This window comes from Medicago sativa, chromosome 6 (genome assembly GCF_051527215.1).
Source record: "Medicago sativa cultivar Bolivia chromosome 6, Bolivia_mono, whole genome shotgun sequence".
Classification (NCBI taxonomy): domain Eukaryota; kingdom Viridiplantae; phylum Streptophyta; class Magnoliopsida; order Fabales; family Fabaceae; genus Medicago; species Medicago sativa.
The window spans coordinates 84,962,821-84,988,799 of NC_140754.1; the positions used below are offsets into that span (position 1 = coordinate 84,962,821).

General features: G+C 33.5%; 2 protein-coding genes and 2 pseudogenes across 3 annotated transcripts; 1 reads left to right on the top strand and 3 right to left on the bottom strand.

Annotated features, from left to right (window-relative positions):
- Positions 1–1,585: 1,585 nt before the first annotated feature.
- Positions 1,586–7,804, bottom strand: LOC146917595 (ABC transporter B family member 9-like). Its single transcript, XM_085719426.1, has 12 exons — positions 7,544–7,804; positions 6,286–6,340; positions 6,011–6,186; positions 5,473–5,694; positions 5,151–5,389; positions 4,540–5,065; positions 4,163–4,436; positions 3,418–4,065; positions 3,099–3,361; positions 2,749–3,015; positions 2,394–2,657; positions 1,586–2,312 (listed from the first exon to the last, which is right to left on the bottom strand). The coding sequence occupies exons 1-12, from the start codon at positions 7,796–7,798 to the stop codon at positions 1,668–1,670; spliced, it is 3,834 nt and encodes a 1,277-aa protein (XP_085575552.1). The 5' UTR covers positions 7,799–7,804; the 3' UTR covers positions 1,586–1,667.
- Positions 7,805–10,688: 2,884 nt separating this feature from the next.
- LOC146917596 (kunitz trypsin inhibitor 5-like) lies at positions 10,689–12,870 on the bottom strand. The gene is made up of 2 exons (XM_085719428.1): positions 12,328–12,870; positions 10,689–11,078 (listed from the first exon to the last, which is right to left on the bottom strand). Exons 1-2 carry the CDS (start codon positions 12,814–12,816, stop codon positions 10,950–10,952), a joined length of 618 nt encoding a protein of 205 aa, XP_085575554.1. The 5' UTR covers positions 12,817–12,870; the 3' UTR covers positions 10,689–10,949.
- A 4,308-nt stretch (positions 12,871–17,178) lies between these two features.
- On the top strand, positions 17,179–18,019 carry LOC146917597 (kunitz trypsin inhibitor 5 pseudogene; annotated as a pseudogene). The gene has a single exon (XR_015015784.1). The product of XR_015015784.1 is annotated as a kunitz trypsin inhibitor 5 pseudogene (transcript).
- A 4,495-nt stretch (positions 18,020–22,514) lies between these two features.
- Positions 22,515–23,611, bottom strand: LOC146917598 (kunitz trypsin inhibitor 5 pseudogene; annotated as a pseudogene).
- Between the last annotated feature and the right edge of the window lie 2,368 nt (positions 23,612–25,979).

A 25,979-nucleotide genomic window follows, 5' to 3' on the forward strand; every position in this document is an offset into this window, starting at 1 on the left:
AAGCTTTATTTAATTATCACTCCGATGTAATAACAAGAAGTTTAAAAATGAAGAATTTCCAAAGCTAGCAACATCCACCAAAGAAAACTAGTATTTCAATCCTATTTTTATTTGAGGGATTAGTCTCCTCAATTACGTACAGAGATCCTCAATTACGTACAGAGATACTCAGTGATCACACCAAAAAACTAGCATCATCCTTAGTCAAACCTCATGTTCGTTGTAATGTTGTATTCTCATACTAATTTCTAGTTTCTACTTCATTGCTTTTCTTTTCTTCAACTCCGTGATGTTTTTTAATAAAATCTTGATCATCTAGTTATTAGGAATTATATGACAAGTTATCTAATCATTTTTTTTTTGTGAAGGAAAGTTATCTAATTATTTTAAAAGGATCATTTGCATAAATTTTTATATATGAGCTGTATGTAATGGTTGCTTTATTTGAATGTCTCAGATAGGAGTAAAAAAATAAAATAAAGGAGTCAATCAATTATTGGTTCAATTTGCTAAATATTGAAATGCTGAAATCAACTAGATTTTAGTAACCACTAGCCAAGGTTTTAAAAAACGGGACGTTACCGCAAAAACGGCCGTTACAAATCGGTATCGGCAGCGGCCGTTACCGTTTTTGCCCCTTTTAACGCTGAGAAAGAAATTCACAGCAAAATCGCCGTTACAGCGTTACGGAACGCCGTTACGACCGCGAAACGCCGTTACGGCCGCGAAACGCCGTTACGGACTCCGTTCAGACTTGAAAATTCAGTCAAAACGTTTTTCTCACTTTTCTCTCTATACAAACATTCACTGTGAAATATAAGCTTAGATTCATGATCAGCATGAAAATCCAATCAAAATGGTATTTTAGTTTGTGAGATTTGGTGAACATTTGAGGTTTTAGAAAATTCAAAAGTGGTGATGTTCTTGTTGTTGTTCTTCACGTGAAGAAAGGAAGAAGAAGGAGTTGACCTCCTTCCTTCCATGTTGACCGCGGGTCCCACCTGCAGTTTTGTCCTATATGCTGTTGCTTTTGCACCCCCTTTTTCATATCTGCACCCTTGGTTTTTTAACTCTATGATTTAGATCTTGTGGCTGTGATGAGCCTATGTAGGAATTAAATTTGGACCCCTTGATGCATCAAGTGGTCCAGATTTATTCCAGCTGAGCCAATTTTGTTTTTATTTATTTCTTCACCATTTTTATTAGTTTTTACACCATTTTTGGCACTTTAATGCCTCTTTTTTATTCATAAAAATTTATGATGTGAACTAAATGTAGTTAATTGATCATGAACTATGTTTAAAGATATGCTATGAGTAGTTATTTATTAGTTAATTTCTTTTCAATCTGTCAAACATTCTATCTTTACTAAATGTAGTCTATTTTTATTATTATATTCACTTTAAACATGTTATAATTATGGAAAAAAAGTATTAATCTAAGTTATTATACATTATATGATAACATAAATAGTTTTAATACGTTTTGTGAAACATTTTGATTTATTCACACCGCGAAGACCGTTATTTGTATCGCAGCGTCCGTTACAGCCGAAATCGCGACAACCTTAACGCGACCGCGATCGCGACCGCGACCGTTTTTTAGAACCTTGCCACTAGCTCTAATCTCTAAGAAGTTACAAACAGAAAATAGAAAGTAGAAATATCTTATGATGCAGATGAATGAAGAGCTACTAATGAAGCGTAAACACCATGAGTATTGTTCATCAACTCATCATGTCTTCCCTTTTCAGCAACCACCCCATTTTTTATTACTGCTATAGTATCAGCGCCTCGAATTGTTGTAAGACGATGAGCCACGACAGCAGTAGTTCTGTTCAAACTCACTCTATCTAGAGCCTCTTGAACTATACGCTCTGACTCAGCATCAAGTGCACTTGTTGCCTCATCAAGCAAAAGTATTTTAGGGTTTTTCAGCATTGCTCTTGCAATCGCAATGCGCTGCTTCTGTCCTCCTGATAGTTGTGTGCCTCTTTCACCAACAGAAGTGTCATAACCATTAGGAAGAGAACTTATGAAGTTATGTGCATTGGCTGCATTCGCTGCTGCGATGATCTCATCCTCCGTAGCACCATCTTCTTTGCCATAAGCTATGTTGGCGCGAATGCTTTCATTGAAAAGAATTGGCTCTTGACCAACCAGACCCATTTGTTGTCTCAACCAGCTTAATCTGAAAGTTTTGATATCCACTCCATCTAGTAATACATGTCCAGAATTAGGGTCATAAAATCGCTCTAAGAGGCTGATAACTGTTGATTTTCCACTACCACTTTCTCCAACCAAGGCAACAGTCTGCAAAGACATACATATATCATCAATTTAAATACATACATTACACATTCTAAATACTGATTTTTACAACTAAAAGTTTACCTTTGCAGATGGGATGCTTAGGGTTAAATCTTTGAAAATTTGAATGTCGGGTCTTGTTGGGTAACTAAAGTTGACGTGTTGAAGTTCGATGTTGCCAACGACAGTTTCTTGTGTTACACCATCATTGCTGCTGGAATCAATATCAGGTTTGCTGTCAAGAATGTTAAATATTGAAGCTGCGGAATCTATGGCCTTGTTAGTGTCGGGAAACAATGTAGAAGTCTGGGAAACAGACATTGCCGTCATTGTCAAACTAAAGAAAACCTGCATAATTTATCTTGTAAGAACCAGATCAAAGGAAACATTGAGTAAATATAAATTAAGCCAAGTTAGGTAATTGTAAAATCGTCCGTACCCTGAAAATTTCTACAAACGTTGCTTTCTTGTGATGCACCAAAATAGATCCTATGTAGAAGATGAAAGCATTTGTGCAATATAGAATTAAAAAAGATAAACCAAATCCTACACCACTAACAAGCCCCGAGCGAACACCTTGTTTCGCTGGTCCAGAACATTTTTTCCCGTACATGTCCATCACCTTTGATTCTGCACAAAATGACGCAACAGTTCTGATGCTACTGACAGCATCACTTGCCACCTGACTTGCCTCTTCATACATAACCTATACAGACAGATTAAAGGAAAAAATTTCACATGATTTCCGCAAAGTATAATGTAATTGAGAAACCTTCAAGCAAGACTAACCTTGGCATCACCACTAAACCCTTTAAGAAACTTCATTTGAACCATTCCTTGCATAAGAATCAAAGGTGACACAGCCAAAACTATAAAAGCTAGAATCCAATTAGCAGTGAATGCTATAACTAGACCAGCTACGACCGTTGTTATATTCTGCACCAGGAGGGACAAGCTGTCACCAACAATACCTTTCACAGTTGACGCGTCGACAGATAACCTTGCACCAACTGCACCACTGCAAGGTAATTCATTTCTTTCAGTTTCATGCATGACTAAAAGGAATAGATACATCATAATTTTGTCTTGAAGTAAAATACAATTTGCACATACCTTGAATGTGCCGGATCATCAAACCATCTAATTTGTTGGTGCACAATCTTCGCAAATGTTAATGAACGAATCCTTTCAATAAGTTTTCCACCAGCAGTCCCAAAGAAGTAATTTTTTAGTGGAAAAACTACTAGTGTAACCAAACCTAAACCCACATATAGAAGTGACCAGAACCTGGACTCTTTCCTCTGCTGTTCTGGAGGTTTATAAAACATACTAATGACTGCTGAAAACAAGAAGCCAAATATAGGGAACACGACACCATTTACCATTGCAGCGATGGTTCCAAGCAGTATGGCAGGAAGCTCCGGCTTGTTCAACTTGGCCAAACGCCATATAGAATATTTCATTGACATTTTAGGTTTTTCGTTGTTATCGACTTGACCTTGTTCAATATTTGCATCTACTATTTCTCCAGACAACTGGGAATGTCGATGACTCACCGATGAAGTTTGGCTTATTGATCTCGCAAAGGAAATTCTCTTAGTGGAAGATCCAGCCATGTGAATATCTATATTTAAATTGTCGCCGAACTTATCTACTTCAGAATTTCTGCTACCTTCAGCTTCTTTTTCTCCTTCTTGTAAACGAATAAGTTGAGAATAAGCACCTTGAGGATCCATGGTTAACTCGCTATGAGTTCCTACAAAAAAGGAAGCATGAAAAGTGAATACAGTATTCCAAGATGTTAATAAATTAGATTCTCATACTAAAAATGTTAGTTCATGTGTATAACCAACCTCTCTCGACGATTTTTCCCTGTTGAACCACTGCTATTGTGTCAGCATTTCTGATAGTAGTCAAACGATGTGCAACGACAATAGTAGTTCTTTTTAATATAATTTTATCTAATGCTTCTTGAACAATATGTTCAGACTCAGCATCCAATGCACTTGTTGCTTCATCAAGAAGAAGGATTTTAGGGTTCTTCAATATTGCTCTTGCAATTGCAATTCTTTGCTTTTGCCCTCCGGAGAGTTGAGTCCCATTTTGCCCTGCCATTGTATCAAGACCCTGCAAATACAATATATACCGCATCATTCAAAACATAAGAATCACATTCTGCAATATTTACTACGATTCAACTTAGTCAAAACACAAGAATTTATACACACACCTGAGGCAGCCTGTCGATGAAGTTTTTGGCATTAGCAAGTGTTATTGCTGTTACTATCTCGTCATCAGTTGCACCTTCTTTCCCATATGCTATGTTCTCTCTGATAGTAGTAGTAAACAAGATAGGTTCTTGACTAACTAGTCCAATCTGATCTCGTATCCATCTAAGTTGCAAGTTTTTCAAATTCACACCATCTATAAGTACTTCTCCAGCATTAGGATCATAGAATCTTTCCAGTAAACTGATTACGGTAGACTTCCCACTTCCACTTTGACCAACCAAAGCAGTAGTCGTGCCACTCGGAACAAACAATGAGAATCCAGCAAAGATCTCCACATCTGGCCTTGCAGGGTATCTGAAGTGAACATCTCTGAGTTCAATATCTCCCTTTAAGTCTTCCAACACAACACCGCTAGTATCGTATGCATCGATTTTCGGCTTTCTTTTAATCGTCTCAAACATTTTATATGCTGCTGCTTCGCCTGCAGCAAATGCATGTAAGCTTGGGGATGTCTGACCTAATGACCTGTCAATCAATGAAAATTCATCACAAAAAAATCATATGCCTAAACAATGCAATTTATTCAATCAGGTACCAATGTCTCACTTACATTGAACCAGTCACAAGAGCTATGACCACAGTCATGACCGTTCCGCCATTATATCCTTTCGCAATCACTAGCTTAGAACCATACCACATGGCAAGTCCGTAAGAGCAGAAGATAATAAGGAGAAGCGTTCCCATTCCTATCCCTGATGCTATGCTTTGTTGAACCATTGCAGTATAAGCAATTTTTATCTTGCTATTATACTTCTCTATGGCTTTTTTCTCACCAGTAAAAGATGCAACCTGATGAATTTTCAAAATTAAAGGTAAAAAATACAAACTGAAATTAATCATTCAATATTTCTGAACTGATGCAAATGTCTTACTGTTCTCATGGATCCAACTGTTTGATTAACAACATTTCCTGCTTCTGCATAAGCAATTTGTCCGCGAATTGCCATTTTAGCCATCACCATAGCCATGAAAGAACCAGCAATGACAATACAAGGCACACATGCGAGTAAAACAAAAGCTAGGCGCCATCCTTTTATAAATGCAATCACAAAGCCACCAAAAAAAGTTGAACCAAGTTGAAGAAACTTCCCAACCTGTCATAATTAAATAGATTAACATCGATCATGTTGACCAGTAACTTCAAGTAACAATTCCCGACATTGCAAAAGTTAATAAGTTACTTGAAAAACATGTTACTTCACTATTTACACAAAATTGGAGTTTTTCATAAGGTTTCTTGCAAAACAAGTTACTAAGTACATTAAAATGTATAGGTCACTTCACTTCCACAGTGAAGCTTGTAGAAACATTTATACTAACAATTAATCTTTCACAGTGAAAACTTGTAGAAACATTTACACTAACAATTAATAAAAGTGATTGTATACTAAAAGAGGTGCATTTATATACCTTTTCTCCCATAGCCTCTTGAATGAGAATTGTGTCACCAGACATTCTACTAATTACCTCTCCTGTGTTTGTTTCAGTGTCAAAGAATGCAATATCCTGCTTTAATATGGTTTTCAAGTACAAGCTACGAATCCTCGCAGATTGTCTTTCTCCTGTCACCATCCAACATGATACCTCTGCAGCATGCAACAAAGTCACCCTCATTATCAGAATGAATGCAATATTAGTCTCCAACACAATAAACAAGCAAACAAAGTAGAAAAGTGCAGTCTTACGTAGAAATGATGTTATTCCAGACCCAATAGCTAGGTAAACAAATAGCAATGATACCTGAAATTTGAACTGAGTTAAAGAATGCTTTATATTATGGTCTAATTAGTGCATGCTATGCCAGATCCATTTTGGTAACAAGGATTCTTTTGTGTGTCTTAACCCTCTAGTAAGTAAAGTCCGGTTACGGATTGTTCCAATCGAGATTGAAACTCGAGTTTCTTATTGAGTCATTAGTTATCAGAAAAATAAACCTATATTGGTGAATTACATAATTTCATAGAGTGAAATTATCACATAGTAGAAGAAAGTGTTGGTAGCTACCGATTATATATTTACTATGTGTGCATTTAAAAATATACTTAGGGTGTTTATGCATGTATGATTTTGAAACAAATTAAATTTTAATCATATCAATTCGTATATAATTCTAACTGTGCATATCTCATTAACTTTATAACCTAATGTATAATTAAAGAAAAATAGTAATAGAACAATAAATATTTGGCAACACTAGATGAGTCTCAAAATGTACACAAAAAAAAAAAGATGAGTGTAAAAATGAAAAAAATAAAATTAGTAAAGATGAATTCAACGTACTTTAATTTAAAATGCATGAACTTACGTTTTAAAGAAGAGTGCCTAAGAAAGGAAAGAATAGCCGTATTTATTTTTTGACGAAAGCATGCCTTTGTTGTATAACTAATTTGGTTCAGATTTAGAGTAAATTCAATTGATTATTCAAATCAATTTGAACTATTTTTTTCAATTGATTATTCAAATCAATTTGAACTATTTTTTGGTATAAAAAAATCAATCCAAACTAATTTAATTAGTTTGTTTTGAATTACCATAACTTTATCATGTTAGTTTGCATATCGGCTATCGATCCGTTAATGCGAAAACAAACCATTATAGGCCCCGTCAATGAATATATTAGTATTATCATGTGTTTTCATGATTGCTAATTTTGTACTCATCTACAATCTCAATTAAACTCCGGATAACCAAGACCGTTAACCCTAGAACTGATCTCAACCGGTAACATATCCGGGAATTCCAGATGACCAAGACCGTTAACCCTAGAACCGATCTCAACCGGTAACGTATTGGGGGATCCAACTCAATCTTTATAATTCCATTAATTTGGCTTCACTCTCTTGATAAATTATTAACTTGCAAAAGTTTCAAGAATATACATGCATGTTAATTTGCACCAAAAATAAATACAAAGCAAAAATGATGCAATATATTTATAAAAACCTTGGAAACTTGATTGAGAACTTCTGATTGATTAGAGGAACCAAAAGCATTGATGACTTTCCCAAGAAGAAGTGTCATGAGAGGACTTGCAAATCCATTAGCCATGGCAGAAATAGTGCCAATGATCATCAACGTTACATCAAGACGATCAGCAAAACTAAAGAGCTTGTAGAATAGAACCTTTTGGTTGGCTTTGTTAACATGTTGTTGGGTAGATGATGAAGAATTTTCATGTACCTCAGTGTTATCTGCCATCACTGTTTAAACCCTAGATTAAATCTCAAGTAGTGAATTAAATGTTTAAACCCTGGATTGAATAGTGAATTAAAATGAGTTAGACTTGCATGTGAAACTAACTCTATAGATAGTATAGGTCAAATATCGTGAAAATAGAGATTCAGTTTTTTTTTTTTTTTTTTGTTTCTTGAGTAATACGGTTAAATGAATTTTGTTCGTCAAGAAAAAGAATACTCTCCTGAGTCAAACAGAAGTAACAAACTCACCGTTTATTGCTCAAATGAATTTTGTTCGTCAAGAAAAAGAATACTCTCCTGAGTCAAACAGAAGTAACAAACTCACCGTTTATTGCTCAATTCACAAATTAAATAAATAAATAATGTACGGCTTTTTTTTTGGGGTAAGATTTACAGCTCTTTTATTAGATGTGTAATGCTATAAAAACACAAAAAAAAACTTGACACAAATACAGTGAACGATGTTTTTCTTTTACATTTAAAAAAAATCTTTTTTTTTTGAAGGAAAAAAAATCTTTTTTTTATTATAGACAACTTCATTAATCACAAAAATTCAAGGGTGAACCATTTATTTTCAAAAATTATAGAAGTACATTTTTTTCAAGGAAAAAAATTTAAAAAAGTACATAGATTTTAACAGTGGTTAACATCATATTTTGTTTTAACCCACTTGGACTATCCTGATGTGTTGGTTTTGGATGCTACTCTTAAGGTCTTAGGTTCGATTTTCACCTGTTTTGATTAATGTAGTGAAATTGGTTAATTACACAACAAAATTTTTGTGTCGCAAAAATCATCCTTTGTAATATTTTTTAAAAATTTTTAAAAATTGGCAAAAAAAAAATTATTAACCGTATTTATTATACAGTAAACAGTGTTTGGTGTCGTATTTGTGTCAAGTTTTTTGCGTTTGTATGTCATTACTTTTTTAGATATACAGTACTAGTGATGTTTGGATGCGGTTTTGTTAAGTTTTGAGACTAAAAGTCACCTGAACCGCAAGATAAAAAACAAACTGTTTAATTTGGTTCGATTGACTTTTAAAATAAAAACCAAACCAATGTGGTTTGGGTTAGTTTGGTTGTTGTGGTTATTTTGTGAGACAATACAATGTTTTATTTCCAACACTGAAATCAAGTTAAAAACAAGTTATTTCCAGCAATGTTTCCAACAATATTTTAAATTTCATCCAACATTACAATTACATTTGCATCCAACAAGTTTATCATTCTTTAAATGTTTTATCATTTACAATTACATTTGCATCCAACAAGTTTATCATTCTTTAAATTTCATCCAACATTACAATTACATTTGCATCCAGAAAGTAAAACTCTTCGGTACGCAATGCATAAGACTACGATTTTATCATTCTTTAAATGTTTTAATTGAAATTCTATAGTTTAGTTAGTGTTTCTCTTATGTTGTGGTTTGGTTTGGTTCAGTTAGTATAATAAAAATTGTAAACTGAACCGAATCACGTGGTTGAGTCAAAAAAAATTAAATGATCCGAAGACATCTGAACCAAACACAGTTTTTTGCATTTTTTAGTTTGGTTGGTTCGGTTTGCGTTCTATTGAAATTTGGGTTTTTGTTGGGCTTACTTGATCCGGATCCGGTGGTTTCCTGCTCGTGTGCCGTGGTAGAGTTTGATGTTCAGGAGGGACGGGCTGCACAAGTTTCTCATTTAGGGTTCGAGTCACGTAGCAAGCTTATGTTGGTGTTTTTTCTTAGTGTTTTATTTTGTTGGTTTGGTGTTTATTTGGTTGTACCTTGGATTGCCTTGTTGAGGGGTGGCACTATTGTTGGTGTTTATTCTGGTGATGCCTTACGGTGTTCGGAGTTATAAGTTGTTTTTTGGTGTTGCTCACAACAACTTCTTGTTGGAGGTTCTAGAGTTGTGATTCAAGTGGCATTCCGTCACATTGTTATGAAGGTGTTAGGTGGTTATTGGTGCGGCTGGTCGGCCTTTGGGAGTCAGTTTTCCGGTGGACGTCTCGTTGGTGATGTCATGGTGATGATGTGGTGATTGTGTCGCGGTGATGTCACGTTGGTTTTGTGTGGTTGTTTGTTATGGTGATGTTAGCTATGCGGCGAGATGGTTGGGGAGGTAGAGGAGGTGTAGGTTTGGATGGTTGTAGTGGTGTGGTTCGGATGGGGTGGTTGTGGATAATATTCTAGACTCAGATCTGGTGTTGGAACATTCGATGGACAAAAGTTGATTAATAGGGGTGGTAGACTTGGTTTAGGTAGGGAGGTGGATGTTTTTAAAGTGACGAGGTTGGGAGGGAAACTATTAATTATTAAAGTGACGATTATGCCCCTTTTACAACATCGTTGAAAAGATTTGAACTTAATTTTTTTAAGTCGAACTCTTACCATTGCTGACAAAGTGACAATAAGTAGAGATGGAACAAGTGATAGAAAATGGAATGATCACTGAAGGAGGTGAATCAGGAAGGAAATTATCTCTAATTATTTTAGCAAACTAAATTACGCTAAAAATAATAAATATTGTTCATATTTTAATGGAATTTAACCTTTTTTTAATTATAACTTAAATAATATTATATAAAGATAAAATATTTTAAATGAATTGTAAGTTTGAAGTAAAAAATCCCACCCAAAAAGGATATCCGCTTTATAATTTTAATTATAACTTAAATAATATTATAAAAAGATAAAATATTTTAAATGAATTGTAAGTTGAAGTAAAAAATCCCACCCAAAAAGGATATCCGCTTTATAAGTAAATTACAAACTTTTAATATATCATGATGTTGCAACTATTAAAACACATTAGACACTATAGCCGAGTAGTTGATGAGTTATTTTTTAAAGTTTGTGTAACGGGTCAATATTTCCGTTAAAAAAGATGACAAAAGCTGGGATTTGAAACTAGGACAATGAGTTAGGAAAGCACGCACTTGAGTGCTAAGCCAATGCATCACGTCTAATTATATTTCTAAATTAAAGATATATAATAGTACAAAATTTAGACATTAGATATTATAAAAAAAAAAAAAAACTGATAGCCACACTAAACCTTACAAAGGTAGCCCCTGATCACTTATTAGTGAGATTATTCCATCAATAAAACCATATGATATGCATAAGTGCATAACATTTATGATATTCTAGTGTTGTTTCCCTTAAGCCCTCTTAAACACAACCCTAAATGATGGGACTGTATCACTAAGAGCTAAGTGCTTTTTCCCATGATCATAAACATACAACCCTAGTTCCCTACACAAAGTCTGACATTTACACACTGAAGGACAAAAAGAAAAGGCTTAATTACACCACAGGTCCTTTAAGTTTGACGTTTGTAACATATAGGTCCTTTAAGTTTGTTTTGTAACAGATAGGTCCTTTAAGTTTGATGTTTGTAACATATAGGTCCTTTAAGTTTGTTTTGTAACAGATAGGTCCTTTAAGTTTGACGTTTGTAATATACATGTATATGAAATACCCAAAATACCCTTAATGCCAAATTTAAAATCCCAATTTATTTTCAAAAATAAAAAAAATCTAAAAAATTGTAAAATTAATTTTCAACAATAAAAAAAAAATTCTAAAAAATTGAAAAATTAATTTTCAAAAATAAAAAAAATTCTAAAAAATTGTAAAATTAATTTTCAAAAATAAAAAAAATCTAAAAAATTGGAAAATTAATTTTCAAAAATAAAAAAAATTCTAAAAAATTGTAAAATTAATTTTCAAAAATAAAAAAAATCTAAAAAATTGGAAAATTAATTTTCAAAAATAAAAAAAATTCTAAAAAATTTGAAAAAAAATCAGGAATTTTTTTTTTAAAATCTGGAAATGTTTTTTACGGATTTAGTCAAAATGGATTTTTGTTAATTATAATTCAGATTTTTTTTGTTATTAAAAAGATTTTACAAAATTCAGGAATTTAATATTCAAAATACAAAAAAAGCAAAAATTCAAAATTTTACAAAAAAGGTCAGATTTTTGTATTTTGAATATTAAATTCCTGAATTTTGTAAAATCTTTTTAATATTGAAAAAAATCTGAATTATAATTAACAAAAATCCATTTTGACTAAATCCGTAAAAAACATTTCCAGATTTTAAAAAAAAAATTCCTGATTTTTTTTCAAATTTTTTAGAATTTTTTTTATTTTTGAAAATTAATTTTCCAATTTTTTAGATTTTTTTTATTTTTGAAAATTAATTTTACAATTTTTTAGAATTTTTTTTATTTTTGAAAATTAATTTTTCAATTTTTTAGAATTTTTTTTTTATTGTTGAAAATTAATTTTTTAGATTTTTTTTATTTTTGAAAATAAATTGGGATTTTAAATTTGGCATTAAGGGTATTTTGGGTATTTCATATACATGTATATTACAAACGTCAAACTTAAAGGACCTATCTGTTACAAAACAAACTTAAAGGACCTATATGTTACAAACCTCAAACTTAAAGGACCTATCTGTTACAAAACAAACTTAAAGGACCTATATGTTACAAACGTCAAACTTAAAGGACCTGTGGTGTAATTAAGCCAAAAGAAAACACATAATCTTTATCAGCTTTCTCAATCTTAAACCAATTAACAATAGTTTCAATACCCGGATTACCTTCTACACCTCCTGTAGCCAAAAACCACACCCCCGACAACACTTTATTAAGCTTCCAAACTTGTGATTGAGTACATGTAGTTTTTGTTACATAGGACTTAATATTGAGATCAGTTGAAGTTAGAATCACACCTTTTTTAGCATTATAAGGTGTGAAAGTAACTGCTTGACCATTTTTTACTTCAAGCTTCTCTTGAAGAACATAAAGGGGACATGTGTTATTGTTACCGTTGAGGTTGTTTTCATTTACAACTGTTAAACCACCACCTTTGCCTCTTATGACTGGTAAAATATAGTATTTCACACCTGTTGTTACTTTCTTGCCTGAAATGTCAAGAACTGGTTCAGGTGCTGCAAAGGTTTTGCAATTGAAGGCTAAAAAGATGATGGAAAATGCTAAGAATGAGGTTTTCATGTTTCTCTATGGAATTAGAAGAATAGATTTAGATGAATGATTATAGAAAGAGTATGTCCCTATTTATAGGACTTAAATGGAATATAAGTTTTGTGTGCTTTAGGGTCGATTTTTTTTAGTAGTGGTCGGGGTTTGAACATCGAACCTTGCATATATTATGCATTGTTTATTCCAATTGAGCTAAGCTCACGAGGACATTGCTTTAGGGTCGATTAGTAGAAGATGATGACAGAGGTGAGTCATTGTGGGACATGAAAACAAGCAATATATCAATATTTTCTTTCTATATAATTGAAGTGAGAAAAAAGTTTCAAGAATGTCATCAATCATATCATTATGCAATCGTATATTTTTCAACCGATCGACTGGCCAACTATATCTCATAGAAATGTGCAATTGCCCTATCAGAGTTACTTAAGCCATGATAAATATTTAACACTATTTATTATGGAGATATGTTTATACTAAAAATCTTGAATATTTAATTTCAAAATTTGATCTGGTGATAAAAGACATGTTTTGGATTCAACATTTCGAATTCGAGCTCCACTAATCCTCTGAAAGAATTTAAATGTAAATATTTTTATAAGTTTTTTGATTCATTACGTCCAAACTCTAAATTATTTTTATCCAAATAATTTTGAACCATTGTTTTATAGTTTTTAAATATTATTTAAGCCATGGAAAAAGGTTTTTTTTCGTGTTGTTCACAAGTTCATTTCTGCTGCATAGTTTATTGGCAAAAAAATACATTTCTAAAAGCATGTGATTTAAATTACTTTAAATATGGGACCAGAGAATTGATCTGATAAAAGTTTTAGCCATATATATATCCAAGAAAAGTGGTGGTGGGTTAATTGCAAGCAGTAGGTACATGTTTTCCCATAAGCCTCATTGCGCGTGACAGCCATGATAATTGACTTTGCCATTTGTTTATTTTTTTTTTGGGTGTCATGATTAAAAACTAGAAAATTATAAACATAAATACATCCACAATAACATAAATTCAGCTTGGTTGAAACTCAAATTATAAAGATATGGGTAAATATCTCAATGACTTTCAGTTTGGTATTGGGGTTTTAGGTGGAGCAGAGGTCACTTTGCATAGTGCTAACAGAGTGTTGAGCTTGGGACATGAAAATGGTTTTTTGACTATGCTCACAATAGATTTTTCGAATCCCTACAACTTGGTAGACAAGTCGGCACTACTACGTGAGGTGAGATTGAGATGTCCATCTACTTCTTTATGGGTTGAGTTTCTTTATGGATAGTCAGCGAGATTATACCTTGGTGATAGACATATTATGTCTGCCACTGGAATGCAACATGGCGACCCATTAGGGCCACTCCTTTTTGCTCTTATGTTGCACCCCCTTATTCATCAGATCGGAGATAGTTGCAAGCTTCTTCTTCATGCTTGGTATCTTAATGATGAGACTCTTATAGGGGATTCAGAGAAGGTGGCTAAAGCTCTAGACATCATTCGGGTTTCTCGGCCACAATTGGGTCTTGAATTGAATATTCGTAAGACTGAGATCTTTTGGCCTTCATGTGATGGTAATAAGCATCCGGGGTTTTTTCCTTTTGGATATTGGGAGGCGGACATTAGGGGTAAAATTGCTCGGAAGGGTTGTTAGCCGAGTAACATGTTTTATCGAGGGGCTTGCCATGAAGAGAACTTTAAAGGCTACTGAGTTAATGCATCTTCTTCCATAGTTATGAGATCCTCAGAGTGAGCTTCTTCTACTTAGATCGTGCAAGGGTATCGCCAAAGTTTTCTTTGGCCTAAGGACGTGCCAGCCGATTCACATGGAGGAAGCGGCTATGTTTTTTGATAAAGAGTTGCGTGGAGTGGTTGAGGACATTGTGGTTGGTGGAGGTCCTTTCTTTAGGAACCTTCAATGGAGGTTGGCTTCCATACCTATTAGGTTTGGGGGGGTTGAGTTTGTACTCAGCAGTAGAGGCTTCCTCATACAAGTTTATGGCTTCCAGGGCACAATTATGGCTGCTATAAGATCATATTTTGAGAGATAGTAGGATAAGTGATATGGACACAATCTTTGATATTGTTTTAAATGATCTTTGTGGTACAATTCCAGATTTTGACATTAGCAGTTTTACTTGCAAGGACATCGTCCCCTAAAGCACAACATATTTTGGTGAGTGCCCTTTTTAGTTAAAAAATTCAAGATATGGAAGTTAAGTTTGACATGACCACTAGACAGAAGGCCGTTTTGGGGTGTTTGCAAGCAGCAAATGCTTAGGATTTTCTTCTAGCTATCCTGATTGATGGGTTAGGTCAGCATATGTCACAAGTGAAGTATCATATTATCCTTAGATATCGCCTTATGATTCCTCTATTTTCTATTAATGAGGCATGTCATGTTTGTCGTAAGGCATGCCTGGATACTTGTAGGGAGCATGTAGTTCATTGTAAGTAGCTTCCTTGCTTTAAGTACATACATGACTTTGTTAGGGATGTAATTTGTGATATATTAAGGCGCGGGAATATCAGCGAAGAAGGAGGGCTTGTGAACTTCTGGATTGACCCACTAGATAGAAGATCGACACTTAGGCCTGCAGATGTTATGGTGTGAGGATGGGTAGGAGGAAAACATGCATGTGTGGACTTGATCGGGGTTTCACCACTCGATTAGTGGTGGGGGCTACGGTAGGACAAACAATCATAAAAGATGTGTCAAGCAAAGTTGCCAAACATGAGAAAGCGTGTTCTAACAATCAACATGCTCTTATATCATTTGCTTTTGACACTTCTGGCTTCCTAGCACTAGAGGTCATTGACCTTCTACATATGGTTCCAAGGGTCATGCACATCAATGTCATGACTCCTAGGTCCATGAATGTTGTGTTTACGAGGATTGATTTTTCTATCCAAAATGGCCTATCAGCGCAGCTTGTTGCCCACTTGCCTTTTATTCATGCGAAATTAATCATTGATATATAAAATGAATGAAAATATATTGACGCAGTACGGAAGTGTAGGGTTAGCAAGCGCTAAACCTATATAGAAAAGGACAAGTTTGCAAGCGACAAACTTGTGAAAATAGGGTTGCAAGCAACAAACCTATCAAAATAAGGGTTTCCGAAATCCACCATAATTGAGAGAAAATCTCGAATAATGTTATTGAATCAAAAAGTGTGCCTCTTAAGCTACATAAGTTCTGCTTATATAGTGAAAGAAATAACAAACCCGTGGGCTGAAATAAAATAAAACGAAATAATAATAGAAAGTTCTAGAAAACTACTAAGATTTGGCTAAAATAAAATACTATAAAATTACTAAGAAACCCTACTACATCATATATTATTCGGTAAAAGAAAAAAAACATTATAATATTAGGTCATTTATACTATTATTGGTGCTTTTAGTTTAAAGTCAAAGTATTTAACATTTGTAACTTATAATTTAAGAGACCAATATGAAACAAAAAAAACTTTAATTATATATTTCATTCTACTTTGACAAAAACTGTTTTTGAGTGAATTGATTTTCTAAAATTGATTCTTACTAAAAATGAGTTGTTGAAAAAGTGATTTATGTTTGAATATATTTATGTAAAAGTGAATTGAATTAAAAATTTGTGTGTTAATTAGAATCAATTCTAAAATCATAAGCTACGAATAGAAGCTTCAAGTAGACATCGTTTAAATTTATGTACAATTTTAGAATCGAAAGCTATAAATAGTAGCTTTAAATAGACATCATTTAAGTAGACATAGTTTAATTTTGTGTGAATCAATTGTTAGTGAGTTGAATTATTTGATTTTATTTGTGTTTCTACACGTCGTTTAATTAAACGTTAGTTTTTCTTTTCAGCGGTTTAAGCATATTGTAATCCAATAGAGAAGAAAAAAACTTTGTCATGTTCTGCATATGATATAAGTCTGGCTAGTGCCTTAGATAGATATTCAATTATATATGTACCAAATGTACTTGCTTGTTTACTAGATACTTAGATAGACCGTTTAATAAGTCTGGCTATTATTCCTTTGGTTAGTTTTTTTCAAAATCAATATACTGCATTCATATCAATTATATTATATTCAAAATAGACTCTCCAAATATTATAATTAATTGAAAGTCATCAAAGGATAATAATATAAAGAAATAACCCTTCAAAGGGCCAATTGTATTCATATCAAAAGGGTTTGTGCTGGTGAGTTTTTAAATAGGATCACTATTATAATATCTTGGTGACAACATGCCAATTGTATTGCATATTGGTCAAAATTTTGGCCTTTAATTAAAAGTGTGGAAATTTTTTAGGTTACCCATAGAAAAGAAAATGTAAGTACGTACTATCCTCTATAAATTGATATCCTTCAATTGCCATAAACTCCATCCATCACAAACCAAACTTAATTACCAATTACTTAAAGCATACAAAACAATGAAAAACACATTGATATCATTTGTCCTTCTTTTTGCCTTCTTGAGCACACAACCACTTCTTGGAGCAGCTGAAGCTTCAAATGAACAAGTGGTTGACACATTAGGCAAGAAACTCCGAGCTGATGCTAATTACTATATTATCCCGGTTATACCCATTCACAGGTGTGGAACTTATGGTAAATGTAGAAGCAGTGGTTCAAGTCTTGCCCTAGCAAGTATTGGAAAAACTTGCCCTCTTGATGTTGTGGTTGTTGATAGATATCAAGCTTTGCCACTAACCTTTACACCCGTTAATCCAAAAAAAGGTGTCATTCGTGTCTCAACTGATTTAAACATCAAATTCTCATCTCGTGCTACTTGTCTACACCATTCCATGGTGTGGAAGCTTGATCGTTTTAATGTATCTAAGAGACAATGGTTTATTACTATTGGTGGTGTTGTTGGAAATCCGGGATGGGAAACCATTAATAATTGGTTCAAGATTGAGAAGTATGGTGATGCTTATAAGTTGGTGTTTTGCCCTAGTGTGGTGCAGTCTTTCAAGCATATGTGTAAGGATGTTGGAGTGTTTGTTGATGAAAATGGGAATAAGCGTTTGGCTTTAAGTGACGTTCCCCTTAAAGTTAAATTTCAACAAGCTTGATGAAAGCCTCTCTAAGATAATGCATAATATAGATATGAAAATATGCATTTCTCTTTCAATAATATATGTTTATTGGGAACCTCAAAGTTAGGTTTCCTTGTTACAAATAAAATAAATAAAACATATTACTAATGTTTATCATCCTATATATAGTAACTCTTTAAATTACTTGAGTTTACGGTGTGATCACATGTTGAAAAATAATATTCATTAGTGTTTTAGACCACTAACCCAACAAGGTTGGGAAGTTTCTCTAATATTATGCATAAAAAGTTAAAAATATGTTTATTTCATTGTCAATAATGCATATTGGGATTCTAAAAGTAAGTTTTCTTTGTTATAAATGAAATAAATAAATTGTTAATGTTATTTACCAAATTTTGGAATCCAAGAGTCTACATGAGAACATCTTTGTCATTTCTTTCCAAATTTTGTATCAATGTTCCTCTTGGAGATGACTATGTATTACTCAACAAGGAACTGATTTCAACAACATTCAGAATCCTTAACATGCAGAATTTTGCTCCAAGAATTGGCTTTTTGGTCTACATAAACCAGAAACTAGTGAAGCAAAACTTTTTTTAATAAGAAAAATATCATTAATTATAGATATAGAATATAACGATTATGGTTAACGGTTAAAACTTTCATGCCCTCTAAAAATGAAGTTTCTAAACCAAACAAGATCACCTCACTGACATCCTTATCTAAAGGATTGTGGCTGGGACTACTGCTACCATCACTACCCATCAAATGGTCAGTTAGAAAGGTTCCACGACGACAAGTAAAGGACATATAACATCGTCGAGCAGTCACCATATAAAACTGTTACTACACTAACAACAAGAGGGCAGCAATAACAAAGCAAACAGGTTCAAGTTTCTCAAGCAAATACATAGTGCAGAAACTATGAATACTGAGACAAATTTAATGTTTCAGATTTCTACTCAACCTACTCCTCTGCTGCTCTTGGATCATCAACGATTAGTAACATTGTTTTTTTTTATAGCCTAAACATATTTAATTTGCACCAAAAATAAATACAAAGCAAAAATGATGCAATATATTTATAAAAACCTTGGAAACTTGGTTGAGAACTTCTGATTGATTAGAGGAACCAAAAGCATTGATGACTTTCCCAAGAAGAAGTGTCATGAGAGGACTTGCAAATCCATTAGCCATGGCAGAAATAGTGCCAATGATCATCAACGTTACATCAAGACGATCAGCAAAACTAAAGAGCTTGTAGAATAGAACCTTTTGGTTGGCTTTGTTAACATGTTGTTGGGTAGATGATGAAGAATTTTCATGTACCTCAGTGTTATCTGCCATCACTGTTTAAACCCTAGATTAAATCTCAAGTAGTGAATTAAATGTTTAAACCCTGGATTGAATAGTGAATTAAAATGAGTTAGACTTGCATGTGAAACTAACTCTATAGATAGTATAGGTCAAATATCGTGAAAATAGAGATTCAGTTTTTTTTTTTTTTTTTTGTTTCTTGAGTAATACGGTTAAATGAATTTTGTTCGTCAAGAAAAAGAATACTCTCCTGAGTCAAACAGAAGTAACAAACTCACCGTTTATTGCTCAACTCACAAAATTAAATAAATAAATAATATACCGGCTTTTTTTTTGGGTAAGATTTACAGCTCATTTATTAGATGTGCAATGCTATACAAACACAAAAAAAACTTGACACAAATACAGTGAACAATGTTTTTCTTTTACATTTAAAAAAAAAACTTTTTTTTATTATAGACAACTTCATTAATCACAAAAATTCAAGGGTGAACCATTTATTTTCAAAAATTATAGAAGTACATTTTTTTTAAGGAAAAAAATTAAAAAAAGTACATAGATTTTTAGCAGTGGTTAAAATCATATTTTGTTTTAACCCATTTGAACTATCCTGATGTGTTGGTTTTGGATGCTACTCTAAGGCACGGATCCAGGCTATACTAAATGGGGTCACTTGACCCCACTTCTTCAAAAAAATTGTAACTACAAACTAGTGATTATAATGTATTGCCCCCTCTTCAAATTTTGCTTTGACCCCACAAAGACCATTAATTGAAATTTTATTAGATTGATTAATTTAAAGTATGAGTACTGCTAACAAATTCTTTAAGGGCCTTGTTTAATGAACCCTCAAAAGAAAATTGTCTTGAAAATACAAGTCAAACACATGTAAGTCATAATTATAAATTTTTCAATGTAAAAGTTACTATTTTAGGATGCTTAAACAATGTCCTAAAATATTAAAAATAAATTTTTATTAATTGTTTAGTACAGAGAATGATATATTTGAAAGTGTATAAAGACACATGGACAGAAGCTATATTTTTTAAATGTTAAGTTGTTTTCAATTTTGAAGAAATAATGTTGTAAATTTTTTGGGCTTAGTTATCGCAGTGTCATCATTTAAACGATTATATATGTATTCATACATGTTTTGTCTAAATATAATTTATAATAAAATTTTCAACAAAAGTATATTTATCATAAATGACCTTGACCCCACATGTTGAGATTTCTGGATCCGTCATTGCTACTCTTAAGGTTTTAGGTTCGATTTTCACCGGTTTCAATTTGAATGAACTGGTTTGGCTTCTTAAAAAACATTGTATTTTGTTTTGATTAATGTAGTGAAATTGATTAATTACACAACAAAAAATTTGTGTCGCAAAAACCATCCTTTGTAATATTTTTTTTAAAATTTTAAAAAATTGGCAAAAATAACTATTAACCGTATTTATTATACGGTAAACAGTGTTTGGTATCGTATTTGTGTCAAGTTTTTTGTGTTTGTATATCATTAACTTTTTAGATATACAGTAGTAGTGATGTTTGGATGCGGTTTTGTTAAGTTTTGGGGCTAAAAGTCACCTGAACCGCAAGATAAAAAACAAACGGTTTAATTTGGTTCGATTGACTTTTAAAATAAAAATCAAACCAATGTGGTTGGGTTAGTTTGGTTGTTGCGGTTATTTTGTGAGACAATACAATCTTTTGTTTCCAACACTAAAATCAAGTTAAAAACAAGTTATTTCCAGCAATGTTTCGAACAATATTTTAAATTTCATCCAACATTACAATTACATTTGCATCCAACAATGCTGCCATTAATATAGACTAAATTAAAAATATTGACTAGAAAGTAAAACTCTTCGGTACGCAATGCATAAGACTACGATTTTATCATTCTTTAAATGTTTTAATTGAAATTTTATAGTTTATTTATTGTTTCTCGTATGTTGTGGTTTGGTTTGGTTCAGTTAGTATAATAAAAATTGTAAACTGAACCGAATCACGTGGTTGAGTAAAAAAAAAAATGATCCGAATACATCTGAACCAAACACAGTTTTTTGCATTTTTTAGTTTGGTTGGTTCGGTTTGCGTTCTATTGAAATTTGGGTTTTTGTTGGGCTTACTTGATCCGGATCCGGTGGTTTCCTGCCCGTGTGTCGTGGTAGAGTTTGATGTTCAGGAGGGACTGGCTGCACATGTTTCGCATTTAGGGTTTGAGTCACGTACCAAGCTTATGTTGGTGTTTTTTCTTAGTGTTTTATTTTGTTGGTTTGGTGTTTATTTGGTTGTACCTTGGATTGCCTTGTTGAGGGGTGGCACTATTGTTGGTGTTTATTTTGTTGATGCCTTACGGTGTTCGAAGTTAAGTTGTTTTTTGGTGTTGCTCACAACAACTTCTTGTTGGAGGTTCTAGAGTTGTGATTCAAGTGGCATTCCGTCACATTGTTATGAAGGTGTTAGGTGGTTATTGGTGCGGCTGGTCGGCCTTTGGGAGTCAGTTTTCTGGTGGAAGTCTCGTTGGTGATGTCACCATGATGTGGTGATTGTGTCGCGATGATGTCACGTTGGTCTTGTGTGGTTGTTTGTTATGGTGGTGTTAGCTATGCGCCGAGATGGTTGGGGAGGTAGAGGAGGTGCAGGTTTGGATGGTTGTAGTGGTGTGGTTCGGATGGGGTGGTCGTGGATAATATTCTAGACTCAGATCTGGTGTTGGAACATTTGATGGATGAAAGTTGATTAATAGGGGTGGTAGACTTGGTTTAGGTAGGGAGGTGGATGTTTTTAGAGTGACGAGGTTGGGAGGGAAACTATTAATTATTAAAGTGACAATTATGCCCCTTTTACAACATCGTTGAGAAGATTTGAACTTAATCTTTTTAAGTCGAACTCTTACCATTGCTGACAAATGGACAATAAGTAGAGATGGAACAAGTGATAGAAAATGGGATGATCACTGAAGGAGGTGAATCAGGAAGGAAATTATCAATGTGGCTAATTATTTTAGCAAAATAAATTACGCTAAAAATAATAAATATTGTTCATATTTTAATGGAATTTAACCTTTTTTTTAATTATAACTTAAATAATATTATAAAAAGATAAAATATTTTAAATGAATTGTAAGTTTGAAGTAAAAAATTCCACCCAAAAAGGATATCCGCTTTATAAGTAAATTACAAACTTTTAATATATCATGATGTTGCAACTATTAAAACACATTAGACACTATAGCCGAGTAGTTGATGAGTTATTTTTTAAAGTTTGTGTAACTGGTCAATATTTCCGTTAAAAAAGATGACAAAAGCTGGGATTTGAAACTAGGACAATTAGTTAGGAAAGCACGCACTTGAGTGCTAAGCCAATGCATCACGTCTAATTATATTTCTAAATTAAAGATATATAATAGTACAAAATTTAGACATTAGATATTATAAAAAAAAAAAGTCTGATAGCCACACTAAACCTACTAAACCTTACACAGGTAGCCCCTGATCACTTATTAGTGAGATTATTCCATCAATAAAACCATATGATATGCATAAGTGCATTTATGATAGAGTAATGATATTTTGACATCCATTTGATGACAACTTTGTTGACAACGTTGTTTTTCTCACTTCTTATTGGTCAAAAACAATGGAGAGAGAAAAAGGAAGAGAGAGGATAACAACATCATGTGAGTATGAGAGGGAAAGTTGTCCAAAAGTTGTCAAAATATCATTTCTCTTTATGATATTCTAGTGTTGTTTCCCTTAAGCCCTTTAAACACAACCCTAAATGATGGGACTGTATCACTAAGAGCCAAGTGCTTTTTCCCGTGATCATAAACATATAACCCTAGTTCCCTACACAAAGTCTGACATTTACACACCGAAGGACAAAAAGAAAACACATAATCTTTATCAGCTTTCTCAATCTTAAACCAATTAAAAATGGTGTCAAAACCCGGATTACCTTCTACACCTCCTGTAGCCAAAAACCACACCCCCGACAACACTTTATTAAGCTTCCAAACTTGTGATTCAGCACATGTAGTTTTTGTTACATAGGATTTAATGTTGAGATCAGTTGAGGTTAGAATCACACCTTGTTTAGCATTATAAGGTGTGAAAGTAACTGCTTCACCATTCTTTACTTCAAGCTTCTCTTGAAGAACATAAAGGGGACATGTGTTATTGTTGCCGTTGAGGTTGTTTTCATTTTTAACTGTTAAACCACCACCTTTGCCTCTTATGACTGGTAAAATATAGTATTTCACACCTGTTGTTACTTTCTTGCCTGAAATGTCAAGAACTGGTTCAGGGGCTGCAAAGGTTTTGCAAATGAAGGCTAAAAAGATGATGGAAAATGCTAAGAATGAGGTTTTCATGTTTCTCTATGGAATTAGAAGAATAGATTTAGATGAATGATTATAGAAAGAGTATGTCCCTATTTATAGGACTTAAATGGAATATAAGTTTTGTGTGCTTTAGGGTCGATTTTTTTTAGTAGTGGTCGGGGTTTGAACATCGAACCTTGCATATATTATGCATTGTTTATACCAATTGAGCTAATCTCACGAGGACATTGCTTTAGGGTCGATTAGTAGAAGATGATGACAGAGGTGAGTCATTGTGGGACATGAAAACAAGCAATATATCAATATTTTCTCTCTATATAATTGAAGTGAGAAAAAAGTTTCAAGAATGTCATCAATCATATCATTATGCAATCGTATATTTTTCAACCGACTGGCCAACTATATCTCATAGAAATGTGCAATTGCCCTATCAGAGTTACTTAAGCCATGATAAATATTTAACACTATTTATTATGGAGATATGTTTATACTAAAAATCTTGAATATTTAATTTCAAAATTTGATCTGGTGATAAAAGACATGTTTTGGATTCAACATTTCGAATTCGAGCTCCACTAATCCTCTGAAAGAATTTAAATGTAAATATTTTTATAAGTTTTTTGATTCATTACGTCCAAACTCTAAATTATTTTTATCCAAATAATTTTGAACCATTGTTTTATAGTTTTTAAATATTATTAAGCCATGGAAAAAGGTTTTTTTTCGTGTTGTTCACAAGTTCATTTCTGCTGCATAGTTTATTGGCAAAAAAATACATTTCTAAAAGCATGTGATTTAAATTACTTTAAATATGGGACCAGAGAATTGATCTGATAAAAGTTTTAGCCATATATATCCAAGAAAAGTGGTGGTGGGTTAATTGCAAGCAGTAGTCACATGTTTTCCCATAAGCCTCATTGCGCGTGACAGCCATGATAATTGACTTTGCCATTTGTTTATTTTTTTTTTGGGTGTCATGATTAAAAACTAGAAAATTATAAACATAAATACATCCACAATAACATAAATTCAGCTTGGTTGAAACTCAAATTATAAAGATATGGGTAAATATCTCAATGACTTTCAGTTTGGTATTGGGGTTTTAGGTGGAGAAGAGGTCACTTTGCATAGTGCTAACAGAGTGTTGAGCTTGGGACATGAAGATGGTTTTTTGACTATGCTCACAATAGATTTTTCGAATCCCTACAACTTGGTAGACAAGTCGGCACTACTACGTGACGTGAGATTGAGATGTCCATTTACTTCTTTATGGGTTGAGTTTCTTTATGGATAGTCAGCGAGATTATACCTTGGTGATAGACATATTATGTCTGCCACTGGAATGCAACATGGCGACCCATTAGGGCCACTCCTTTTTGCTCTTATGTTGCACCCCCTTATTCATCAGATCGGAGATAGTTGCAAGCTTCTTCTTCATGCTTGGTATCTTAATGATGAGACTCTTATAGGGGGATTCAGAGAAGGTGGCTAAAGCTCTAGACATCATTCGGGTTTCTCTGCCACAATTGGGTCTTGAATTGAATATTCGTAAGACTGAGATCTTTTGGCCTTCATGTGATGGTAATAAGCATCCGGGGGTTTTTTCCTTTTGGATATTGGGAGGCGGACATTAGGGGTAAAATTGCTCGGAAGGGTTGTTAGCCGAGTAACATGTTTTATCGAGGGGCTTGCCATGAAGAGAACTTTAAAGGCTACTGAGTTAATGCATTTTCTTCCATAGTTATGAGATCCTCAGAGTGAGCTTCTTCTACTTCGATCGTGCAAGGGTATCGCCAAAGTTTTCTTTGGCCTAAGGACGTGCCAGCCGATTCACATGGAGGAAGCGGCTATGTTTTTTGATAAAGAGTTGCGTGGAGTGGTTGAGGACATTGTGGTTGGTGGAGGTCCTTTCTTTAGGAACCTTCAATGGAGGTTGGCTTCCATACCTATTAGGTTTGGGGGGGTTGAGTTTGTACTCAGCAGTAGAGGCTTCCTCATACACGTTTATGGCTTCCAGGGCATAATTATGGCTGCTATAAGATCATATTTTGAGAGATAGTAGGATAAGTGATATGGACACAATCTTTGATATTGTTTTAAATGATCTTTGTGGTACAATTCCAGATTTTGACATTAGCAGTTTTACTTGCAAGGACATCGTCCCCTAAAGCACAACATATTTTGGTGAGTGCCCTTTTTAGTTAAAAAATTCAAGATATGGAAGTTAAGTTTGACATGACCACTAGACAGAAGGCCGTTTTGGGGTGTTTGCTAGCAGCACATGCTTAGGATTTTCTTCTAGCTATCCTGATTGATGGGTTAGGTCAGCATATGTCACAAGTGAAGTATCATATTATCCTTAGATATCGCCTTATGATTCCTCTATTTTCTATTAATAAGGCATGTCATGTTTGTCGTAAGGCATGCCTGGATACTTGTAGGGAGCATGTAGTTCA

Bases quoted from the DNA above. Each gene is read 5' to 3' on its own strand.
- LOC146917595 (XM_085719426.1), bottom strand. From the start codon at position 7,798: ATGGCAGATAACACTGAGGTACATGAAAATTCTTCATCATCTACCCAA. The intron at 4,437-4,539 runs GTGTGTGTATAA...TTGTATTTGCAG, and splicing joins TCATCGACAGGCTGCCTCAG to GGTCTTGATACAATGGCAGG. The intron at 3,016-3,098 runs GTTAGTCTTGCT...CTGTCTGTATAG, and splicing joins GGTTTAGTGGTGATGCCAAG to GTTATGTATGAAGAGGCAAG.
- LOC146917596 (XM_085719428.1), bottom strand. From the start codon at position 12,816: ATGAAAACCTCATTCTTAGCATTTTCCATCATCTTTTTAGCCTTCAAT. The intron at 11,079-12,327 runs GGCTTAATTACA...GCCTTTTCTTTT, and splicing joins AAGATTATGTGTTTTCTTTT to TGTCCTTCAGTGTGTAAATG.